The sequence below is a fragment of the Anopheles coustani genome, chromosome X (genome assembly GCF_943734705.1).
Source record: "Anopheles coustani chromosome X, idAnoCousDA_361_x.2, whole genome shotgun sequence".
NCBI classification, from domain to species: Eukaryota; Metazoa; Arthropoda; class Insecta; order Diptera; family Culicidae; genus Anopheles; species Anopheles coustani.
The window spans coordinates 8006282-8025880 of record NC_071290.1 but is presented as its reverse complement, the minus strand read 5'-3'; the positions used below and the strand labels follow the sequence as shown (position 1 = coordinate 8025880).

The following is a 19599-nucleotide window of genomic DNA, read 5'->3' as shown; positions in this document are numbered from 1 at the left end:
TGAATTGTGCCGGATTTCTTCCAAACACCGCGATGTGTTAACATAATCGATTGGAAAACAGAAAAATACTGGGAATAGCCGCTTGCAGAGAATATACATTGGCATGAATATTCTATCAAATCACAGTTACGTTAGCAACTTATGCTGCAGAAGCGTCAATCACGTCCAACGTTACTTTTCTAATGTTTCCCGGCTGAAAGTGCTGTTCTTCGGTACGGATAGTTTCTCACTTCCTAGTCTAAGGATTATTCATAAAAACGTGTAAGTACTTTAGGTTCGCCTTGCACAACTGCGATACAAGAAACCACATCTTTTTTCCAGAATAGATAATGGACGAGTGCAGAGCTTGGAGGTGGTGACATCATTTAAAGCATCCAAAAACCCAGTAAAGCAGTACAGCTTAGTGAACAAAATTCCGGTGCACGATTGGGTTGACTTTAAACAGAGTGCCGACATTTCTTTTGATTTAGGTGTGGTTGTGTCTTTCGGACATCTTATTCCGGAGGCAATCATCAATACTTTTGATCGGTATGTTAACGATCTGCGATTTATTACAACGGAGAGGATAAATATTTTTTATTTTATTTAGGGGCATGCTTAATGTACATGCTAGTTTGTTGCCAAAACTACGAGGGGCAGCTCCAATTGTACACGCCATCGCAAACGGGGAGCAGCACACCGGAATAACCATCATGCGTATCAAGCCGAAGCACTTTGATGTAGGAGAAATTTTACTACAATCAAGTGTGGATATTCCGCGCGATATATTGATGCCACAGTTGCACGATCAGTTGGCACAAACTGGAGCGACATGCTTGATCCAGTGTATCGAAGACATAGAAAGTTACTATGAAAAACTAGTCAAACAGAATGATTCGATGGCTACTTACGGTGGGTGAAGTGAATGTTGTTTAAGATCGCGAGATAATTAACTTTTCATTACTAACCGGTCTTTTTTTTTATTAAACAGCACCAAAAATTGATGCCAAATTTGCAGAAATACGTTGGAATGGTACCGATGCAATCGGCATATACAACCTGTATCGTTCGCTGTACGGTTTCCGGCCGTTGAACACTTCGTTCGCAGGAGAGGTAGTAAAAATTTTTGAAATGTCATTTAACCATGACCAAAACCCTGCAGCACGGTCGACAATGAAGAGGTCTGGTTTTATCGAGTACTCTAAAGTATTGAAAAGCCTATTTGTGCATTGTAGCGATGGTCGTTTACTGGAAATAATTAAGCTATCCATAGGAGGAAAGAAGATTTTGACCGGGCGAGACTTTCATAACGGATTTTTGAGTAAAGTTGATCCCTCAAAAAGGTTTTTCAATTGAATAAAGTGCTTACAGCTACATAAGTGGCAATTTACCATATTAACTGTTTTTGAGCCTATTTTCAAACGAACGCAATGTTTGTATGTCCATTGTTGTCATATATTATAGTACGCGCGCGCGTGAATGTGTGTGTTTCTCTTTTACGTTGTTCTGTCACGTATCAGCTGGTTTGACGGCTAGCCACTGCATTCGGTTGAATCAAAACGAATAAGCAACCCAAACAAAACGATGGTTCAGTCAGACGACAAGGAGATTAGAAACTTAAACCTGTCTCTACGCTCGGTGTATCTCGCTGATTATTTTGTTCGGAATTAAAAGTCACTGCTAGTAGTGCAGTGTCTTTACTTTCATCGCTACTCAAACTGCTTGACTGAGATCTCGCTCTAATCGGGTTATGCTTTAATCGTAATTAAGTTAACAAAAAGTTATGGAGAACCATGACGAGAGGCCTGAAGAGGGCAAGAAGCCAGCATCGGCTGTTATCAAACAGGACCAGAATCTAATCGGTGAGTAATTGTGCTGGGATAATGTTCTGTTTTTCTGTGTTGTTTCCGCTTGATTCATGTTTTGTCTCTTATCAGACCAAATTTGGTAGAGAGCAGCCAAAAAAAAAACCAAAATCGCCCTATTCTCGATTGCGTCTGGCACAGATTTTTGGTTTAATGTTATAATGAGTTTATTATTCAGCTAACTTTGGTCGGCGAACGACTCGTTGAATTTTCACTAACGATAGAATTGGCTCCACGGACAGTAAAGTGTTTTCGCTTCAATCTTCTTCAAAGTGATTGCCCGAGGCTGCTCCATTTGGGAGACATTAGGAAATTTCACACTTCAAAGATTTTCGAAAGTAACACTATGCATATATCGGCAGCCATCGTTAACAGCCTGCTGGATAGCCTCAACGACAAAGAGGAGCTGCTGCGCAGTACGACGGAAGCTTCCCTGATCCGGATCGCTAAGCGCCGACATGATGAAATCGTAGAAGTGTTGTGTGAGTACAGGAGGAAACATCCGAAGCTGGGCGATACGCACACTTTAATAATACTAAGGTAAGAAAAATAGTACACGAAGTTACTACTTCTGCACCTGCTTCTGGTAAATATGCCTCCCTAAAACAATTCATTTCGTAAACGATAAAGATTGAACTATACAATCACGTTTGATGATAAGGTTATTTAGTTAGTACTAAAAAGTAACTAATCTGTAGCAAATACATGACGATTCAGATTTCCATTCTCGTTTTTTTTTAATAATATGAGACCGGTTTGCTTCTAGGGTTATATCGTACATCGGATCCAACCTCATCGATGTAATCGATCCCAACACAGCATCGAAATGCATCCAGTACAGCACGACCGAAATAACGAAAAGCACCGATCAGAACGCGGCTATTCAGAACCCGTGTCGGGAAATTCTGGTTGCTGTCGGCCGCCGCTACTGCAAGGAGATAATGGAGATTTTCGTAAAACACTTGGAGGAAAACCAGCTGGGAAACTTCATGATCATGCAATCGATTGGTGCGCTGGCCACGGCGAATGTGAGGGACACCGTGCCGTACGTTAAAGCGATCCTTGGCCTAATACTGCCGACGCTGGCGATCATCAAGCAGGACTTTCTTCGGCAAGCGTACGCGTACGCCATCGGGCGCTTTTGCGAGGCGTTCTCCGAGTACCAAGAGTACCAGCGTCAGAACCCCAACACCGATGAAATACCGATGACGACGGTCGTCCGGTATGAAATTCACGACGAGATATCCATCATTTACGATCACTTTCACGCCCAGTGGTTGTCGTCGCGTGAACCCAAGGTGACCGGCGAGGTGCTGAATGCATTCTCCTTCATGTACCCCCTGCTGCCGGTGGAGAAGGTAAGCGACCAGCTACCAAAAACGCTGTCGCTTGTAATGGCGCTGTATCGGAAGAGCCTGGATCGTAGCGCCATCACGCAATATCTAGCATCCATCATCAAAACGGTACTGCAGCTCAACTCCAAACTGCTTGCCCCAACGTCCGACAATCTGATAGTGTGTCTGTTCGACCTAGTGTGCGTTAATCCGGACTACGACAAACCGCAGACGGTAAAGGGGCACTTTGAGGTGCTGCGCTGCTTCGACCTGCTGGCGCCCGAGTACGGTGAGAAAATCATCGAAATACTGATCATTCACCTGCGCAACAACAACGAGCGCGAGCGCATCAAGTCACTGTTGGTGGTGACGCACCTAACCAATACCTCGGAGCAGGTAGTCCACGATAAGCTACCGGAAATTATCGGCATTCTCAAGGGCATGCTGGCGACGGAGAAACCGATAAAGGTGAAGATAGTACTGCTGAAGACGGTGGTGGCGTTCATGCAGAAGAACTTCGTGCAGGATCGGGAGTTTGTCACGTTTCTGATACGCAGCAGCTGTCGGCCGGCGAAGCTGAACCTCGACCACGGTACACTAGACGAGCATCAGGAATTTCAGCGCGCCTGCAACGACACAATGCACATCCTCTCGTCGACCGTCGGTACGGTAGATGCGATGCTAAAGCTGGAGTTGCTGCAGGCGTATCTGCGCTACGAGTACACCGACATCTGCGGCACCATCGGCAAGTGTCTGGCGAACCTATTCACCAAGGACCCTGAGCTAACGGTGGCGCTGTGCGAGCGGCACAATCCGTTTGACGAGAACGTGCAAGCAGCGGAGGAAGTGCCTCCGCCGCCTCGGCCGGTGGCAGTTTTCGTGCGCACGCTCGCACTGCTCGGGAACTATGGCGAGCAAGGGCGCATTCAGCATCTTCTAACGTTTCTGCGTAGCTACGCCGGGTGTCTCTACCGCCAGCTGGTGCCACTGTGGCTCGAGCATACGACCGCACTGCAGACGGAGTTGGCAAGTGGCATCGATGAGCGGCGTTACTACGAGCTGCTGTTCCAATTCCTACAGGCCACCATCAAGGACGTGGACGAGTACAAGTTCGTTGAGAGCATAATCGCGGAGATGTTCCACCAGCTGCCACTCTATCAAGCGCCGGGTGCGGTCGGCAGCGGTGGCTCCTCTTCAGGCGCGCAGACTCACGAGTTCCGGGTACCGTCGCTCGAGCAAGAGAAGCGCATGGTGGTGAAGGTGTTCGGTGTGTGCCTGTGCCACTCGCTCGACGAGCATCTGATAGCGAATAAGATCGATCTCATCGTCACGATGGCGAAGGGCGAACGGTGCGAAAAGAACGCCCCGCCCGAGGAGTTCGAGCGGCTGATGCAGGACTACGCCGATGCACTAGGCTACGCGTCCGTCGAGCACCTGGACAAGGTGATGGCCAAGCTAACAGCGCTCGTGATCGACGAAGGTGCGGTAAAGAAGTCGAGCAGCTTTTTCTCGAATCTCAATTTCATCAAGGACAGCGCCCGGGAGCAGGAAGCGTACCGGCTGAAGGTGCTGGCTCTACAGGCACTGCATGTGATCATCTCCCGCGCCCCGAGGGAAAAGGTGGCCCAGTACTACACCGACCAAGTCGTGCGCTATCTGATCGTGCAGTTCGATAGCAAGGAGCTGTTCATCAAGCAGCTGGTGGTGAGCACACTCCTCGCGCTGACCGACGTCTTCTCGCCTTCGGACGGCGACGAGCGAATGACCAGCTTGCGCAACAAGAACGATCTGCATCGCATTTGCATGGCCACCACAACCGACCATCAGTCGAACGAGTACCTACCCCTGTTTCCCTCGATCATCCAGCTCGCGACCGTGCTGGTGCAGTTGAACGCCGAGGAGCAGCCGGGTCTGGATGTGAACGGGCTGCTCAACTCAATCTGCTTCTACTTCTTCACCACGGCCCAGAATCTGAAGTCGCGCTTCGACTCGGCCGAGGACGACACGCGCAACAGCTACCTCGCGCGCTTTCTCAATCTCTCGCTGCCGGAGGTGAATCGGTTTATCCGGACGCTGCTGGTCCAGCAGAACGCGTCGCCCGCGTGCCTGGACGATGTGCACTCCATACTGGAGAAATGGCTCAAGGATCGGAACAGTGAGGTGCGCATTTGCGCCTGTCACGTGTACAACAGCACACTTGAAGTGTACATGAAGTCGATGAAGATTGGCTGCGAGGCACCGTCGAAGTTCAACCAGACCGGCTCAATGCTCGGAAAGATCATACCACGCTGCATCGACTCGAACGCAACCGTACGCCAGACGGCGGTCGAGGTGCTCAAGAAGATCCTCGAGATAGCGTGCGTATACGAGACGCTGACCGTGGCCGACAGCAGCGTACAGTGGGTGGCCGAGCTCGATCGCATCCACGAGGAGATCGTGACAGACGACGCCAAAGACATCTACCGGATCGCCAGCGAGCTTGCGCAGATCATCGCCCAGCGCCTGTCCAGCTACCAGTACGTGCAGTTCAGCAAATGTCTGTTATACGGTGTGGCCGATCCGGAACCGAGCTCAGTGATCGGTGCCTCCTACGTGCTCAAGTTTTTCATGCACGTCAAGGGCTCAGAGATGTTCCACGCCATCCCGGAACTGGTAAAGGAGTGTTTGTATGTGAGTAATCCGCGATAGCGCTCATCAAATCGAAAGCATCGAATCAGAAATCCTGCATCATACTCCACCTTCACAATTCTCCTCAATATTTTAGGCCGTTAAAATTTGTGAAGTTCCCAGGGCGAAAACAACCATACTGAAGTCCATTCTCGCGCTGACCAAGCATCATCCTAAGCTGGTGTGCAATGAAATTCTCTCCCAGTGCCTACCGCTTGAAGAGTAAGTCATTATATACCAACAATGATATGTCCTGTAACTCGACGGAACTGTAGACATATTTTTAATTTTTCGATTAATTCATTCATTCTGTTCGACACATTGATTTCCACTGTTCAAAATTGATTTACAAACAAGTTCAAAATTGATTACGTAACGTTTGCATTAAAAAATGGACAAATTTCCATCGACGATAAAAAAATGACGCAAGTGTCTCACAACATCAAATATATTTACTCCGCGATATAGCTGGAAGTGCGAACAAATACAAATACAAGTGCAAACAACACGAAAAATCGTTAAAATTTGTCCAGTTTTTTTTAATGCAAACGTCATGTATATAAACAATTCTGAAACAGCACCTCAAATTGTTTTGAATCATAATATTGAGCGATCGAAAATTTTTGATTGATCTTTTTCTTCCTCTAATGCTTATCCTATGAACCACAAGGCACGTTGTGGAGTACTGGAAGACGCTCACCATGGATCCGGATCTGAGTGGTACAATTTTGGACAACTTTATAGTCTCCGTCACGTCGTCCTGTCTGTACGAGCAGCCTCAGCAGCAGCAGCAGGACACACCGGATACGACCGACGATACGACGCGCACCGCCACCATGCATCCGTTCGCCATCGTGTGCGTGTTGAAGGAAATGTTCAAGTGCGATGAGCTGAAGGCGGAAATGCGGGCACGATTTGCAGAGATTTTCTGCATGCTGCTGTCGACGCTCGCCTCGTACATTACGCTGCTGCCGCCGTACAGCGTGCTGGCGCAGCCGAACGTGGCTGGCAACGTTACGATCCCGAAGAGTGCTCGGCGTGCCAAGGGTCAGCTGGCGCAAGGTCCGGGCAAGGAGACGATAGCGAAGCTCAACCCGTGCCAGACGATACTAGACGCATTCCAGACGTTTCTCGACACGCTCGATATGCAACAGATATCGATCGTGCTGTCCGTCTGCCCGGATCTGGCGGCTAGTACCGATTTGAACAGCTTCATCGAGATCCTGACGCCGCTGGGCGTGGCGACCGCCAGCGAGGTGGGTATCAATTCCGCGCTGATGCGTCAGCTCGTCACCACCATGAGCCGGTACGTGAGCAGCCCGTACGACACGCAGCGGATCGCATCCACCGGCTTCTACGCGCACCTGGTACCACTGCAGCCGTGTGGCGAGACGGCCTCGGTGATCATGCTCAGCCTCGAGTCGTCGCTGAACGATCCGAACCCGCTTGTGCGCGGCCTGAGCATCCGGGGGATGGCGTACGTGTGTAGCCTGACGCAGCACGACATCGACAAGTACGCCACGATGTGCCTCACGTCGCTGCTCAAGGGTATCGAGGACTACAACAAGAACTGCTTCATCAACATCCCGCTGGACAGCATGCGCGGCCTGTCCAAGATACTGCAGACGATCGAGCCGGCCAAGTTCGAGCCGTTTCAGGTGTCGTCCGCCATCCGCATTCGGCCGTTCTTCGAGAAAAACTCCACGGAACTGCGCGAGTCCGCCATACTGCTCTTCGGTGACGTTTGCGGGCTCAAGGTAAAGCAAATGGCACTCGGGTCCAGTGGCAGCAGCAGTGCGAACGGTGAGGCGGGCGACACGCTTGTCTCCGAGTCGCTGATGGAGCAACTGAAGGCCAACTTCTGCTCGTTGCTGCTACATCTTTGCGAGCAGAGCAGTATGATAGCGCGCGCTTGTAAGATCACGCTGAAGAACATCTGCGCGGTGTTGGGCACGCCGAAAATGAACGCACTGGCTCAAACCTGTCTCATCGAGCATGGGCAGCTGCAATATAGCAACTTTTTGAAAAGTTTCGTCAAGTTAATCGTAAGTATAGCGTTACCTGCAATGTTGCTGCATGTTGGGTTACCGTATGCTCTTTTTCTTTTCCCCCCTCAAACGCAGGGAGAAGAATTGCAAGACTGCGTCAACGATTTCATAGACGCGTGTTTGCCACTGCTCCGTAGCCAATGGCCAGAGATTCGTGGGAACGCTGCAATACTTATAGGTGAGTTGAACCATGCCACACCAGCCGGTTCACCAGCTCTAGCCATTCTTTTATCCCGTCTCTTCTCCACCCCCCTATTTACAAAAAAGGTTTGCTACACTGTCAGAACGCCACCGTCAAGTGTCAGCACATGGAGCAAATCGGTCATAAAATATCGCTACTGCTGAAGGACGACTGCATGTCCGTGAAAGTAAGTGCATCGGAAGCCCTCGGGTATATTTACGGAGAGCTGTAGACGCTCTCGGAACGCAGGCAGCTTATCGTGATTCGGCCAAACTAAAGCTTTATACTTGCTTAACATTTATACGATTTATATATACATATATATATATATATATAAACGATGTGACGCGCGGACACATTCGTCAACAGCTGCTAGGGATGCCGGGCTGCGTCCACTTAGCTAAACTTAACATATTGTCGCTTTTGTATGTATGTTTTCAATTTTTTCGTTTTGTTTCGGTATATTGTCATATATGAAGTTCCATGTTACGAATACTACGAGCAATAGTGGTACATCGCACTGTGGTGTTTATTACCTGGTCGCTATCCGAATGTCCCTTCCACACCTTGAGGGAAACATTCAGCAAGAGCAGCTCACTACCAAACCAAACCTACTTCGTTCTAAGACACTGGAAGAATTTGCTAGCAAACGCACCACCAAGTGCACCTTGACACCTCGGGCCGCCATTAACGTGCAGCATCGTGTAGTCGACGCAGTCCACCAGCCCATCGCTGTTGCAGTCGGTGCCGTACTTCTCCATGTACTGGTTGACGATGTTCGTTGCACACTCGTAGTCGTTCGCACAGTCCTCGAACGAGCCCCACCGGGACGGATCGTCGTTCGGCAGCACCACCCTTCCCGCGTCCATCCAGTAGGCGCGGGAAATCGAAAACGGACCACAGTACTGAGGAAGAGAACGAAAACAACAGACGTCGTCGGTGCCAGGAATGGTTGTGTCTCATTAACTACAGCCACGAACCGACTGTCGACAATCTGCCTGCGCACTGCAGCCCGTTGACGCTTCACAGATGCAACGGAAGCAGGTGGCGTTTAGGTTCGATAAAAACACACCGTGCGCGCTGGGAAGAGCGGCAAGCGACAGAATTAATGTGATGAAGATCGGTGCAGTAACAACGGACAGCCAAAATCGGGACATGGTCGAACGTGTACTTTTGCATTCACCCGCGGAATGTTTCACCGAGACTGAACGAGCCTTACTGGTGCACTTAGATCGTAGATCGCTGATAGGCAGTAGTACTCTAGGTGCTGATAAGCTCAACGAGGTCGTGTGAGAAGTGGGTCCACCCTACCCGCGGGATCACTGATGATCGATTGCACCGGGTAATGCATCCGAAAGGCAAGTGAGTCAATAGCAAAACGGGATCAAAGTTCACCATTTGTTTGCGTTTATTACTAGCACGTCCTTACCCCGATCGTACACATGTCTGCGTCGAGTAAACAGTAACATATCTAATCTATCCTGCCATCTAACCGGCATGAAGTAACTATTAACAATATTTGTTTACGTACGCGAGAGATTGCGTTGCCCCTACCCTACTCTGCCTCGTGTGGTTCTGCTTACGTCTAACACATTCTGAGATTTGGACACTTCTCTATAGCTGTAGTTATTTGTAATCCCGATGCGACGCCAACTCAGAGGTCGGACTCAACACCGCTGTCGAGGAAGTCGCGCAGCAGCGTGCCCACCTTGAGCGGAAACACGCGAATGACGGTGTTCAGGTAGAGCAGATACTTCGGGATGGAGACGTCGACCAGGCCGCGCCGCTGGCCGTCGATGATGGCGGCGGCCGCTTCTTCCGGCTTGACCAGGCGCATCATGTTCGGGAAGCGCATGTGCGGCCGCTTGCACAGGCCTGTGTCGACCATGTACGGATAGACGGTGGTGAACTTGATATTCGGCTTCCGCGCGTCCTGGCGCAGCTCCTCGGCGAGGGCCTCCATGATACCGCGCACGGCAAATTTGCTGCCGCAGTACGGTACCAGATTGTTCAGCCCGCACAGGCCGGCGACGGAGGAGAGCGCCACGATGAACCCACGGTTCTTCTCGAGCATTCCGGGCAGATAGCTTTGCAGGAGCTAAGGAAGAAAAGATGGCATAAAGATACGGACAAAAGTGGGATAAGGGGATGGGGAATGGGCTACCCAGAAGTGTGCCATAACGTTGATCTCAAACGTTTTGCGAATTTCCATTTCGGTTTGCTGGAGCAGCGGATGCGTCGGCATGATACCGGCATTGTTGACCAGGATCGTGACCGTGCCCACCTCCTGCTGGATTCGCTTGGCCGTCTCGATGATCTGCTGGCGGTCGGTGACATCACACCTGTGGAATAATTTATAAACAAATCAGTGATGCACATGACTCGGGGCTAGTCGGGGCAGAGTGCACCAGGAGAGTGCATTGCTTACACGTAGCCGAAGGCGTTACCGCGCTGCTGCTTGATCGTCGCGACCGTTTCGGCGTTCTGCTTCTCGTTGATATCGAGACAGATGACGGTCGCACCCAGCTGCGCGTACTGCAGCGCCATGCACTTGCCCATACCGTGGCCAGCGCCGGTAATGAGCACAATGTCGTTGTGGACGGTGTCCGCAGCCGGTGGGACGACGAGCCGGTAGAGCGACTCGAGCGTGTAGAAGATCCATCGTACCAACATCGCGACGATGTCGATGATGAGAATCACCAGGTTGTACATCTTGACACCCGCGTTCGGTGCACTCTGGCTGCAATGGGCAAAAGAACATGTCACAACAATGCCGAAAAACATGCAATCGACACACGCGGGCGAACCAATCCAATCGAAACGATAAGACCTTTTGCAATGAAAACACAACCCACACGACATAGCTTAAGTAGCCCCATCTACCACGCTTTTATTGGTTCAACAAAAGGTAGACATAACGAAAAAGTAAGGTAAATGTATCGAAAACGAATGGCTGCTTGCTTCGTCGTTTCGGCGAAATCTACAGATCCGACTGCAGGCCAGTGTCGAGCAGGTCGCCAAACTCCTGACCGACGCGCAGCGGCAGATTGCGGAACCAGGTGTTCAGGTAGAGCAGATACTTCGGAATCGAGGCCTCGGTGAGACCGCGCCGCTGCGCATCGATGATGGCGGCGGCAGCATCGTCCGGCTTGACCATCTTGAGCAGGTTCGGGAAGCGCGTGTACGGCCGCTTGCACAGGCCCGTATCGACCATGTACGGGTAGATAGTGGTAAACTTGATGTTCGGCTTTGCCGGGTCCGCCCGCAGCTCCTCCGACAGCGCCTCCATGATGCCACGCACGGCAAACTTGGTACCGCAGTACGGCACCAGGTACTTGAAGCCGATCATACCGGCAATCGACGACAGTACGACGATGTGACCGCGGTTCTGTTTCAGCATGTCCGGGAGCAGCGCCTGAATGAACTGTGAACAAGAAAGGAATCGATGCGGGGGTGTGAGCACACGGTAGTAGGCAAAGCGCTGCCGACGAGCGTCAATGGCAGGCCAGGCCAAGCAGGGCTAGGCGTATTCCCCATACCCAGAAGTGTGCCAGCACGTTGATGTCGAACGTTTTGCGAATTTCGTTCTCCGTCTGCTGCAGGAGCGAGTGTGTCGGCATGATGCCGGCATTATTGATCAGGATGGTGACGATGCCGACCTGCTCTTTCACCTTTTTGCAGGTGTCCAGCACCTGCTGGCGGTTGGTCACGTCGCAGCTGCAAAGTAAAAGGGGAAACCAGCGCCCATTCAGTTCAGTGCATTGTGTCGTGCGGTACGGACAGTTGGTGTGAATGGTTTTTGTGCGACGCTTACGTGAAACCGAACGCTTTGCCACCCTTCGCCTTGATGGCGGTCACCGTTTCCTGGTTGGTCTTCTCGTTGACGTCCACCGCCACGACGGTGGTGCCGAGTGTGGCGTACTGTAGTGCCAGGTTTTTGCCCATGCCGTGGCCGGCACCCGTGATCAGCACGATGTCCCCGCTGACGTCTCGGGCCGGCGGCAGCATCACCATCTCCACGATGCCCTTCACCGTGATGTAGACGGACTTCACCAGGAACACGAGCACGTCGAAGAGGATCAGCACCGCGTTGTACGCCATCACGGCCGGGTTGTTCGACGATTCCCTACGGTAGGCCGGTGATGGGATGGTGGTGGTGGTAGTAGTAGTACAAATGTGTCGATTGGTATCTGCATACTTCCTCTCCTCGCCCATACATACTTCCTTTCCCGCCACACTCCGTGGCCGCCATTCTCCTCCGTACGTGGGGGACACCAGCGAAACAAATGGACAACACAACACGGACAAGAACGAACATATCGAGCACAACCGACGCTAATCGCCACGAGGCAACACTTGAAAAAGTACGCAAGCACACGGTTAGCGCTGAGCCTACAGCACTTCAGACACACTCACAAATCGCGTATTAGCTTTAGATCATGCTGAACAGGTGAGGTGAACAATTTTTTTTTCCATTGATGCAAACAATCATCATCACACCTGGGATGCAAATAGAAAGATAGCGCCAAGAGGCTGTTGTTTGTACTTTTCGTCAGCAGGGATTCCTCAATTTCCCCGGCAAACATTCGTGGCACTCTTCGAACGCTAGGTTAACCACAATCCCGCCATAATTCCGATTGATTTGTTACCTATCGAACCAGTGGCTTTCATGCACAGTATTGTAAATGAGGGACAGAAAAAAAACCGTATCCTTTTAATGGAAAAAGTGAATTGGATTGAAATTACTTGAAGCCTTTTCTAACCGCGAAAACATAAGTTTGAAGCAAAGAACTATGTTGGATTAAACGAGAAGTGTTAAATAAGTCGTCTTTTTGTGTTAAGGACATTATCCTAATGTCTAAAGTGAATAGTAGAGCTCACTCATCGTAACGAGTGCTGCTAAGTTAATTCCAATTCAAATGTAACTTCGACGGAATTGAATGTACGAAAGCGTGACGTGGTGGAGAGATACCCCTCTGCTCGCTTTCCAATGCATATATATCTAACAAGAAGATAACACAAGTCAAGGTCCGCAACATTATCGATAACAAAAAAAAAGGTATTTCCCCTTCCCCACCCATCCGTGCTCTTGAACTTTGCCGCAACGGACACGCGTCGAGTGGAAGAGGGCAAGGTGGGGCTTAAGCAACCCAAACCACCAACACGAGATACGGGTAATCTCGAAGCGGGTATAGCAGATCATGACATTTGAAAACAACAGCCCTCCCCCCCCTGCCACTTGGTCCAAGGTACAGGTATACTCGGCTTAGGGCCGGCGCACCGGTTAGATAAATCCGATCAATCGGTTCGAAGGCACAGAATGTCGTTTAATTATGACCACGCATAAATGCTGTGTTATTAAATTTTGAACAACGAAATGAACCCCCAGGGGGGGATAGGGGTGGGGATGGGCTGGCACATCATGCAATGGGATTTGGAAGTGATAAACCGTTGTTACTAACCGTGGTCGACCGTTAATGGTTTCGAGAGTCGAAAAGCACGCTAGATTAGGGCGGTGTATGTATGCGGCTTGAACCTAGCAGGAAAATGGAACATTTACATACAGGATGAATCACTACCATTCCACGGACAGATGAGTACGATCGGCGTAGATTAGGAACGACCAGCCACTATTGTACATTGACAAATTCTAACTCGGATTACACAGCACGGCGGACGGGTGAGGGGTGGGGGAGAGATGGATGATTGACAGCCGATGAAAACCGCGCACTAACAAGTACAGAGTACAGACAGACGGGCACAAATGTACAGATAGACAGGCAAACAAACACGTACAGATAGACAGACAGATCATTACACTGTGATTCTGGTAGAACTTACTCCTGTTGAGGCATTTCTAGGGTATATGGGGAGAAGTTTCCTGTCAGCGAAACCAAGCTAAGACTACTCCGGTGTGGTCCAGCAACTGGTTGATGGTGAACGCTCTTGTGGATTGATGACGGGACACTCCGCAGAACAACCACCGTATCGGAACTGGTACAGAGCACTACTGAGCCTTAGCGAACTTAGCACGCCAGCGTTTATTGACGGAGAGGTCCCTTCTATGGTCGGTTAGGTTCTTCGATTATCGTGCGACCCTATCACTGTACCCGCGTACCACTAACACACAAACGCACGCCACACACTGGTTGACTCAGCCGTTTTCGATTAGATGGTGGGTATCGGTATACACTTGAGGCACACGCGGCGTCTTCTTATCAGCACGTCTTCGGGTAGATCCGCGCAGTTATCAAAAGTGGCGTTGCACCGGTTTACCGTTTTATGGTAGAGCACCCTGCTTTAAACGCGGGTTTAGAAACCCTCGGGCATGTAGACGTGACACTTGATCACCGCTACTGCGACTTCCAGCCCGGTGTAAAGGTCGAACGTGCAACGAACCGAGCTGCTTCTTTCAAAAAACACGTGCGATACCAAGAAGCAGGAAGCTGTTCGCGATCGAGAGCAAACCAAACAATTCAAATATTTTTGACAGCTACGACACGCCGTTCGTGCGCTCGCCAGCTGCGGTTCCACCTCTTCGTTTTTACCCCGTTCTACCAACAGCGCAACAGGGCAACAGGGATAAAAGACCAGAACCCGGTCAAACAAGATTGGTGTCCACGCCCTTATATTGATCAAGGCAGTTTGGGGGGTTTTTCCAAGCTCACCGAAAACAAAACAACCTGCGGCAAGATCTTTGCTGGACCCTTAGTAGGATAGCGGCGCCTGAGTAAGAGCCGACTAGGAGAGCCTTTGGGTTAAAAAAACAAACCGAAAAACCGTGGAGTTGCCGCGCGTGCGCGCACGTTGCTGCCTGGACCGTAGCGCTGCTCGTTCTACACTGAAGCTCGTCCGGGCGCGACGATTGTGTTTTAAATGGCCACAATCCGCAAATCTGGTGGCACCTGGGGGGTGCTGTTATGCGCAGGTTTGTTGTTGTTGTTGTTGTTGCTGCTGTCGCTGTTTCTGTTGCCTCCACTTGGTGGCTGGATCTGCTGTTCTCTGCCCGGACGACCGTTCGAGAGTGGAACCTCCCGACCGAGCCAGGGAGGAGAAATGTCCAGGCAGAGGTTAAATGCCGCAACTGACAAGAAGTTCGCGCAAGACTCTCGCGTACACGTGAAGACTATTTTCAGAATGCCCGGTACGCACCGATCCGGACAACCTTACCACCTCCCCTCAACCTCTGCTGCCTATGTTCGCCCTTCTTTCAACAACTTCCAATTATTCGTTTTTCTTCCTCTAGTACAGAGTGAATTGAGGAAGAGAAGTACCCGGGGCATGATTTACGAAAAAGGAAGAATTGCAATTATCATCGCCATCTTGAAACCCCCTCATCATCAGCTCCCTGGCCATCCGCGGGTTCCAACCGATCCATTAGACGGGTCCAAAAGGGAAAAAAATCACAGTTCACACATGAAACTCAGCACATTCAAAAGTGGAAGCGGACAAAAACAATGTTTACACCACCAAAAGCCAGGAGCAGCATGCAGGGTAGGTGGATGAGCAGCCGTTCATTTTATCTTCCCAACGATCCTGACCCCCTTGGCGAGTTGTTTAGATGTTCTGGTACTGTAGCTAAACGATAACCGGGAGTTCGCGTCACTGGCAGTCGAAGTAGACGCACATACACACATAGCGAACCTGACTGGTTCAATATTCAGCATCGCAGATGTGATAAAAAAAACGCGCTCACCACCGCCTAGCTCCGCGAAATCACAAAAATCTACTTCTTCAAGGCAAACCGGAGTTGGTAGGCGAAGGAGCAGTAAAGGAGAACGCACGTGAAGAGGGAGAGTGAGTGAGATTGCATGAGTTAAGGTAGCCGTTTGCTGTGTCTTCCACCTCCCTACTCCGCCTACAGCTGGCTGACCTTAACAACAAAGCTACATCGTTGCTCGGCTAAAGGACTTCGAAGGTCATGGGGGCGTCCAACGACGTAGCAATCCGCCTTGCAGTTGCAGGTCAACAACATTGAAATCGGACTCGAGACGCCTCGAGCTCCACCGACTGCTTGAGCCGCCGGTCCATGCGCATGGTCCAGTAGTTTAAAGCAGTGCACCGGTGTGCCTCCCCTTTTACATATCCTTTGCGCAAAGGAATTCACAGCCTACTACCCCCAGTACAAGCTCCCAGCCAATGCCAGCGCACCGGATGCTTACCTCACTTTCCACATGTGCATGCAGCTCTTGGCCTTAGAAGGTTGCTTGTAGTAAATACCGCCTACCGTGCCCTGCCGTCTACGGGGGCTCGTACGCACAAAGCGCGTCTCGATTCTGTGGCGCGGTGAAGATACCAGCAAACGACAAGAAGAACGTCCCGCTGAGGCACCGAACCATTCAGCCTCGTCTGGCCCACGAGCTGTACTTGATATTGACCTAGGGCATTTGCGTCGAATGCGAATGTGCTTTATCTCTTCACCTACCCACCAAAAACCAGTAAACAATTTGGCTTGCCTAGTTTGCTAGTCAAACCGGTTCGACGACACGCCAACCTTCAAATCCGCACATCCTTCACAGATCACCTTCGGGGACAAAAATCGGGCTGAACGGATGCTGCCGCTTTAGGCCTTTCTTAGCGCTTTGGGAATGCGTTAATAAGACTACTCGTTGACAGTGGCGTGCGTAGCGTCAGGATCCTGACCGTAAGAGCGTGACATAATCGGTCGCGATGGTAACAGATATCCAGCACCATGATACAACGAATCGGTTACAGAACAATCCAGTTCCAACTGACCACGCGCTCGAGAACAATCGAGAGATATATGCAGGGGCTTGGTACACGAAGGGTGCAACGATCAAATAATTGGCCACACGAGGGTGACGGTTGTGAACTTTCCTAGGAGGGCAACTACACACACACACCCCACAATGTTGGGTGGAGTGCAGAAGAGAACGAACGATTAATTGGAGTACCGGGGACCACGCCACGAACGCGGCGAACTTCACACACCGGTCTCGTGCCGGTTCGGTCCGGTTCTGGAAGGTACTGTTCTGCCCGTTGCTGACCTTTCGTGTGTGTGTAGACCGCTAAGAGCGCGGCACACAGAGTGTGATTAGTTAGGCGACAGCGAACCAGTGATCCCCAGGGGGCAGCAGCTCGCCTTCAACGTGTGGCGACCAATTAGCACCAGTTTTTTTTTTTTTTTTGCTGACCCCCACCGGAGGAGGGTGGGAAAATGTCAATGACAATAGCGGTGACAATGGCGACTATGACGACGAGCGCGTGGTAGAGCAACAACGGTAAACAACTAACGGCCGAAGCGAGCAGCAACCTACGAACAACGAACGCGGACCCCGAATGAGTTGACAAAATGCATGCGGAATGCTGTCCAGCAGAGTACCTCGCGATCGTGTACATCGTGATCACCTTATGGCTCCGAGTGTACGAGCACGGACTTTGTGTTTACCTTACCGGGGAGGAAATTTGGTAGTATCGGTCTCCGGTCACGCGGCGTGTTTACTTACCGTTCAATGGAGGTGCCGGTGCTGCTGCCAACTTCTTCGGTCACGGTGCGCCTCTGAGGACGCGGTGGAATGTCGGAATTAGAGTTATCGATGAACTGCCTGCGGAGGAGCGAATGTCGAAAAGCGAAAAAAGCGTGCTTTAGTTGTTGTCACGCCATACAGTAGTGCTAGGATCGTTAATTGGTTCTCGACGCCGTCCGGCGAATTGATTTCTGATGTAGTCCGCCTTCAGTTGAACAGATTATAATTGATTTTGTTTTTTTTTTGGATTGAAGTCTTCTTCCCGTGCGGTATCAAGAACGGTCCGTTGGACCGAAGTCAGACACCATGCTACCCTTGAGATGTCAATTAGGTGCAACCAAAAACACATCTTCAGCTGGTTGCCGTACGCCAAGCCAATGCGCACGCACATGGTGGTCAAAATAATCGCCACTTCCGAGCGGTCCCCCCCCCCCCCCCCCCCCCCCAGTTACCTGCTGGAATTTCGAGGGTAGCCACTCTTCGGGCGTGGAAACCAACCGTGGCCTTGGCCACACACAACCACATGAAGCACGTCGGCCGTGCCTCGGCCAAGTCAGCTGTGCGGCGGAAGTCTTCAGGTAGCTAGGTAGCGTGAGGCCGCAGTACCTCGATGCGTTCGTTAATTATGGTCCGAGCGTCGTGTGCCCGGGCTAATGAGCGCTGACCCTGAGCTGTGCGTCGTCGCGCTTGCCTGTGTACGGTTTTATTTAACGCTTTTTGACTCATTGACAAATGTTCTAAAAACCAAAAGTGCTCCTATTACTCTCGCGCTCAGGCAGAGGTTGTGTGGTGGTTGCGTGCGCCTCGGACCGATTTCACCACCTCGGTTAGGGGCCATTCTGAGGGCCAGTTGCACGGTGCTCAATCATCCTGCAACTCCATCGACATCGATACCTCCTGTGTGTGGTCGCTTACCGATTCCCGCACAACTGGTAACGTGAGAGGCTCGTGGCGACTCGAGTTCGTGTTGTTTATCGCAGCTCGATGAAGCAATGGATACACTTAAAGCGGCGGAAGTTCTACCCAACCCTACCGGTACCGGTCATCCAAGCGTTGAGAACAAATGCAAGTTACGCAAGGTGTCGCTGTAACGCTCTCTTTTGAAGCTTTCTTTTCTAGATTCCTGTTTCGCGGGCTACACTTACCTGTCGCTTCGGAACACAGATAGTGCGTTATCGATGTTATCCTCCTGGAGAATGTTCATCTTCACCCGGGATCTTGTCTAGGAGTGTTTGGCGTGTGCGTACTGTAGGCGTGTATTTGGGCGGTTAATTGCAGACAACTTGTTGGGCTTTTCTTTGGCTTTGGCGCATCCGCTTCGGTACTTTGATTCGGGGTTTGCTTCCTTTTTAGTTCTTAGCGATGAGCGTTGATTGACGCTGGTGGTATTGAGATGCACATGCAACACACCGAAACAAAACACAAAAACACTGCCAGGAGGTCGCTATCCTGGACGCGAGGACGGACTCTAGAACGTAAACAAGCGCCCACTTCTGGAAGATGCTGCGCCAGACCGGACCGGATCTTTTCGCGACGTGCCTAAGTGCGTGTTTACCCGAGACACCTGTGGTGACCGACCCCGCTGGGTGTTCCGGGAGACACACTGTTGTGGGGCTGTGGATCAACGGAACGGCGGCAACGACTTCGAACGATACAAAAACTCCTGGTGTTTTATTGCTTGTCCACACCCGGCGGCGTCTAGAATGCGACTAACTGCAGGCCGAATGTCGAGCGCCACTGGAAGAGCAGGCCGCGAATGACGCCGCCCCACCCCGGCCCGGCGCCCCGCGATTGTCCCTTCAAACAACTACCCCAACTCCTACCCCCCAGCCCCCGGCGACGGGTGGCCAAGAGGGTCGTCGTTCGTCTATCTATCGAACGAGAGCAATTTGTCCAAACAAATGTACCCATAGAATCGACGACGACCCACCGCGCCCCCCCCTACCCTGCATCCCGCACTCATCTGTCTCTCTCCCTCTACTCGAGCTCATACGCTCTCACTCTCTTCGTTGTCCACTCCTACCCTCCGACGTCGGT

At 51.0% G+C, this 19599-nt stretch overlaps 4 protein-coding genes across 4 annotated transcripts; 2 read left to right on the top strand and 2 right to left on the bottom strand.

Annotated features, from left to right (window-relative positions):
• Positions 1-33: 33 nt before the first annotated feature.
• LOC131269166 (methionyl-tRNA formyltransferase, mitochondrial) lies at positions 34-1368 on the top strand. The gene is made up of 4 exons (XM_058271494.1): positions 34-261; positions 322-528; positions 590-891; positions 971-1368. The coding sequence occupies exons 1-4, from the start codon at positions 104-106 to the stop codon at positions 1333-1335; spliced, it is 1032 nt and encodes a 343-aa protein (XP_058127477.1). The 5' UTR covers positions 34-103; the 3' UTR covers positions 1336-1368.
• Positions 1369-1762: 394 nt separating this feature from the next.
• LOC131269616 (maestro heat-like repeat-containing protein family member 1) lies at positions 1763-8587 on the top strand. The gene is made up of 7 exons (XM_058272075.1): positions 1763-1841; positions 2207-2384; positions 2611-5848; positions 5943-6067; positions 6516-7890; positions 7969-8071; positions 8161-8587. The coding sequence occupies exons 1-7, from the start codon at positions 1763-1765 to the stop codon at positions 8304-8306; spliced, it is 5244 nt and encodes a 1747-aa protein (XP_058128058.1). The 3' UTR covers positions 8307-8587.
• An 85-nt stretch (positions 8588-8672) lies between these two features.
• Positions 8673-10786, bottom strand: LOC131268988 (short-chain dehydrogenase/reductase family 16C member 6-like). The gene is made up of 4 exons (XM_058271297.1): positions 10503-10786; positions 10239-10416; positions 9783-10172; positions 8673-8979 (listed from the first exon to the last, which is right to left on the bottom strand). Exons 1-4 carry the CDS (start codon positions 10784-10786, stop codon positions 8686-8688), a joined length of 1146 nt encoding a protein of 381 aa, XP_058127280.1. The 3' UTR covers positions 8673-8685.
• A 149-nt stretch (positions 10787-10935) lies between these two features.
• Positions 10936-18766, bottom strand: LOC131269617 (17-beta-hydroxysteroid dehydrogenase 13-like). Its single transcript, XM_058272076.1, has 6 exons — positions 18708-18766; positions 17574-17640; positions 16295-16314; positions 11889-12200; positions 11614-11791; positions 10936-11498 (listed from the first exon to the last, which is right to left on the bottom strand). Exons 1-6 carry the CDS (start codon positions 18764-18766, stop codon positions 11055-11057), a joined length of 1080 nt encoding a protein of 359 aa, XP_058128059.1. The 3' UTR covers positions 10936-11054.
• Between the last annotated feature and the right edge of the window lie 833 nt (positions 18767-19599).

Bases quoted from the DNA above. Each gene is read 5' to 3' on its own strand.
- LOC131268988 (XM_058271297.1), bottom strand. From the start codon at position 10,786: ATGTACAACCTGGTGATTCTCATCATCGACATCGTCGCGATGTTGGTA. The intron at 10,417-10,502 runs GTAAGCAATGCA...ATTATTCCACAG, and splicing joins GGTAACGCCTTCGGCTACGT to GTGTGATGTCACCGACCGCC. The intron at 10,173-10,238 runs GTAGCCCATTCC...TTTCTTCCTTAG, and splicing joins ACGTTATGGCACACTTCTGG to CTCCTGCAAAGCTATCTGCC.
- LOC131269617 (XM_058272076.1), bottom strand. From the start codon at position 18,766: ATGAACATTCTCCAGGAGGATAACATCGATAACGCACTATCTGTGTTC. The intron at 12,201-16,294 runs GTATTTACTACA...GGCCTACCGTAG, and splicing joins ACGGCAGGGCACGGTAGGCG to GGAATCGTCGAACAACCCGG. The intron at 11,499-11,613 runs GTATGGGGAATA...TCTTGTTCACAG, and splicing joins ACGTGCTGGCACACTTCTGG to TTCATTCAGGCGCTGCTCCC.
- LOC131269166 (XM_058271494.1), top strand. From the start codon at position 104: ATGAATATTCTATCAAATCACAGTTACGTTAGCAACTTATGCTGCAGA. The intron at 262-321 runs GTAAGTACTTTA...TCTTTTTTCCAG, and splicing joins AGGATTATTCATAAAAACGT to AATAGATAATGGACGAGTGC. The intron at 529-589 runs GTATGTTAACGA...TATTTTATTTAG, and splicing joins ATCATCAATACTTTTGATCG to GGGCATGCTTAATGTACATG.
- LOC131269616 (XM_058272075.1), top strand. From the start codon at position 1,763: ATGGAGAACCATGACGAGAGGCCTGAAGAGGGCAAGAAGCCAGCATCG. The intron at 1,842-2,206 runs GTGAGTAATTGT...ATATATCGGCAG, and splicing joins ACAGGACCAGAATCTAATCG to CCATCGTTAACAGCCTGCTG. The intron at 2,385-2,610 runs GTAAGAAAAATA...GTTTGCTTCTAG, and splicing joins CACACTTTAATAATACTAAG to GGTTATATCGTACATCGGAT.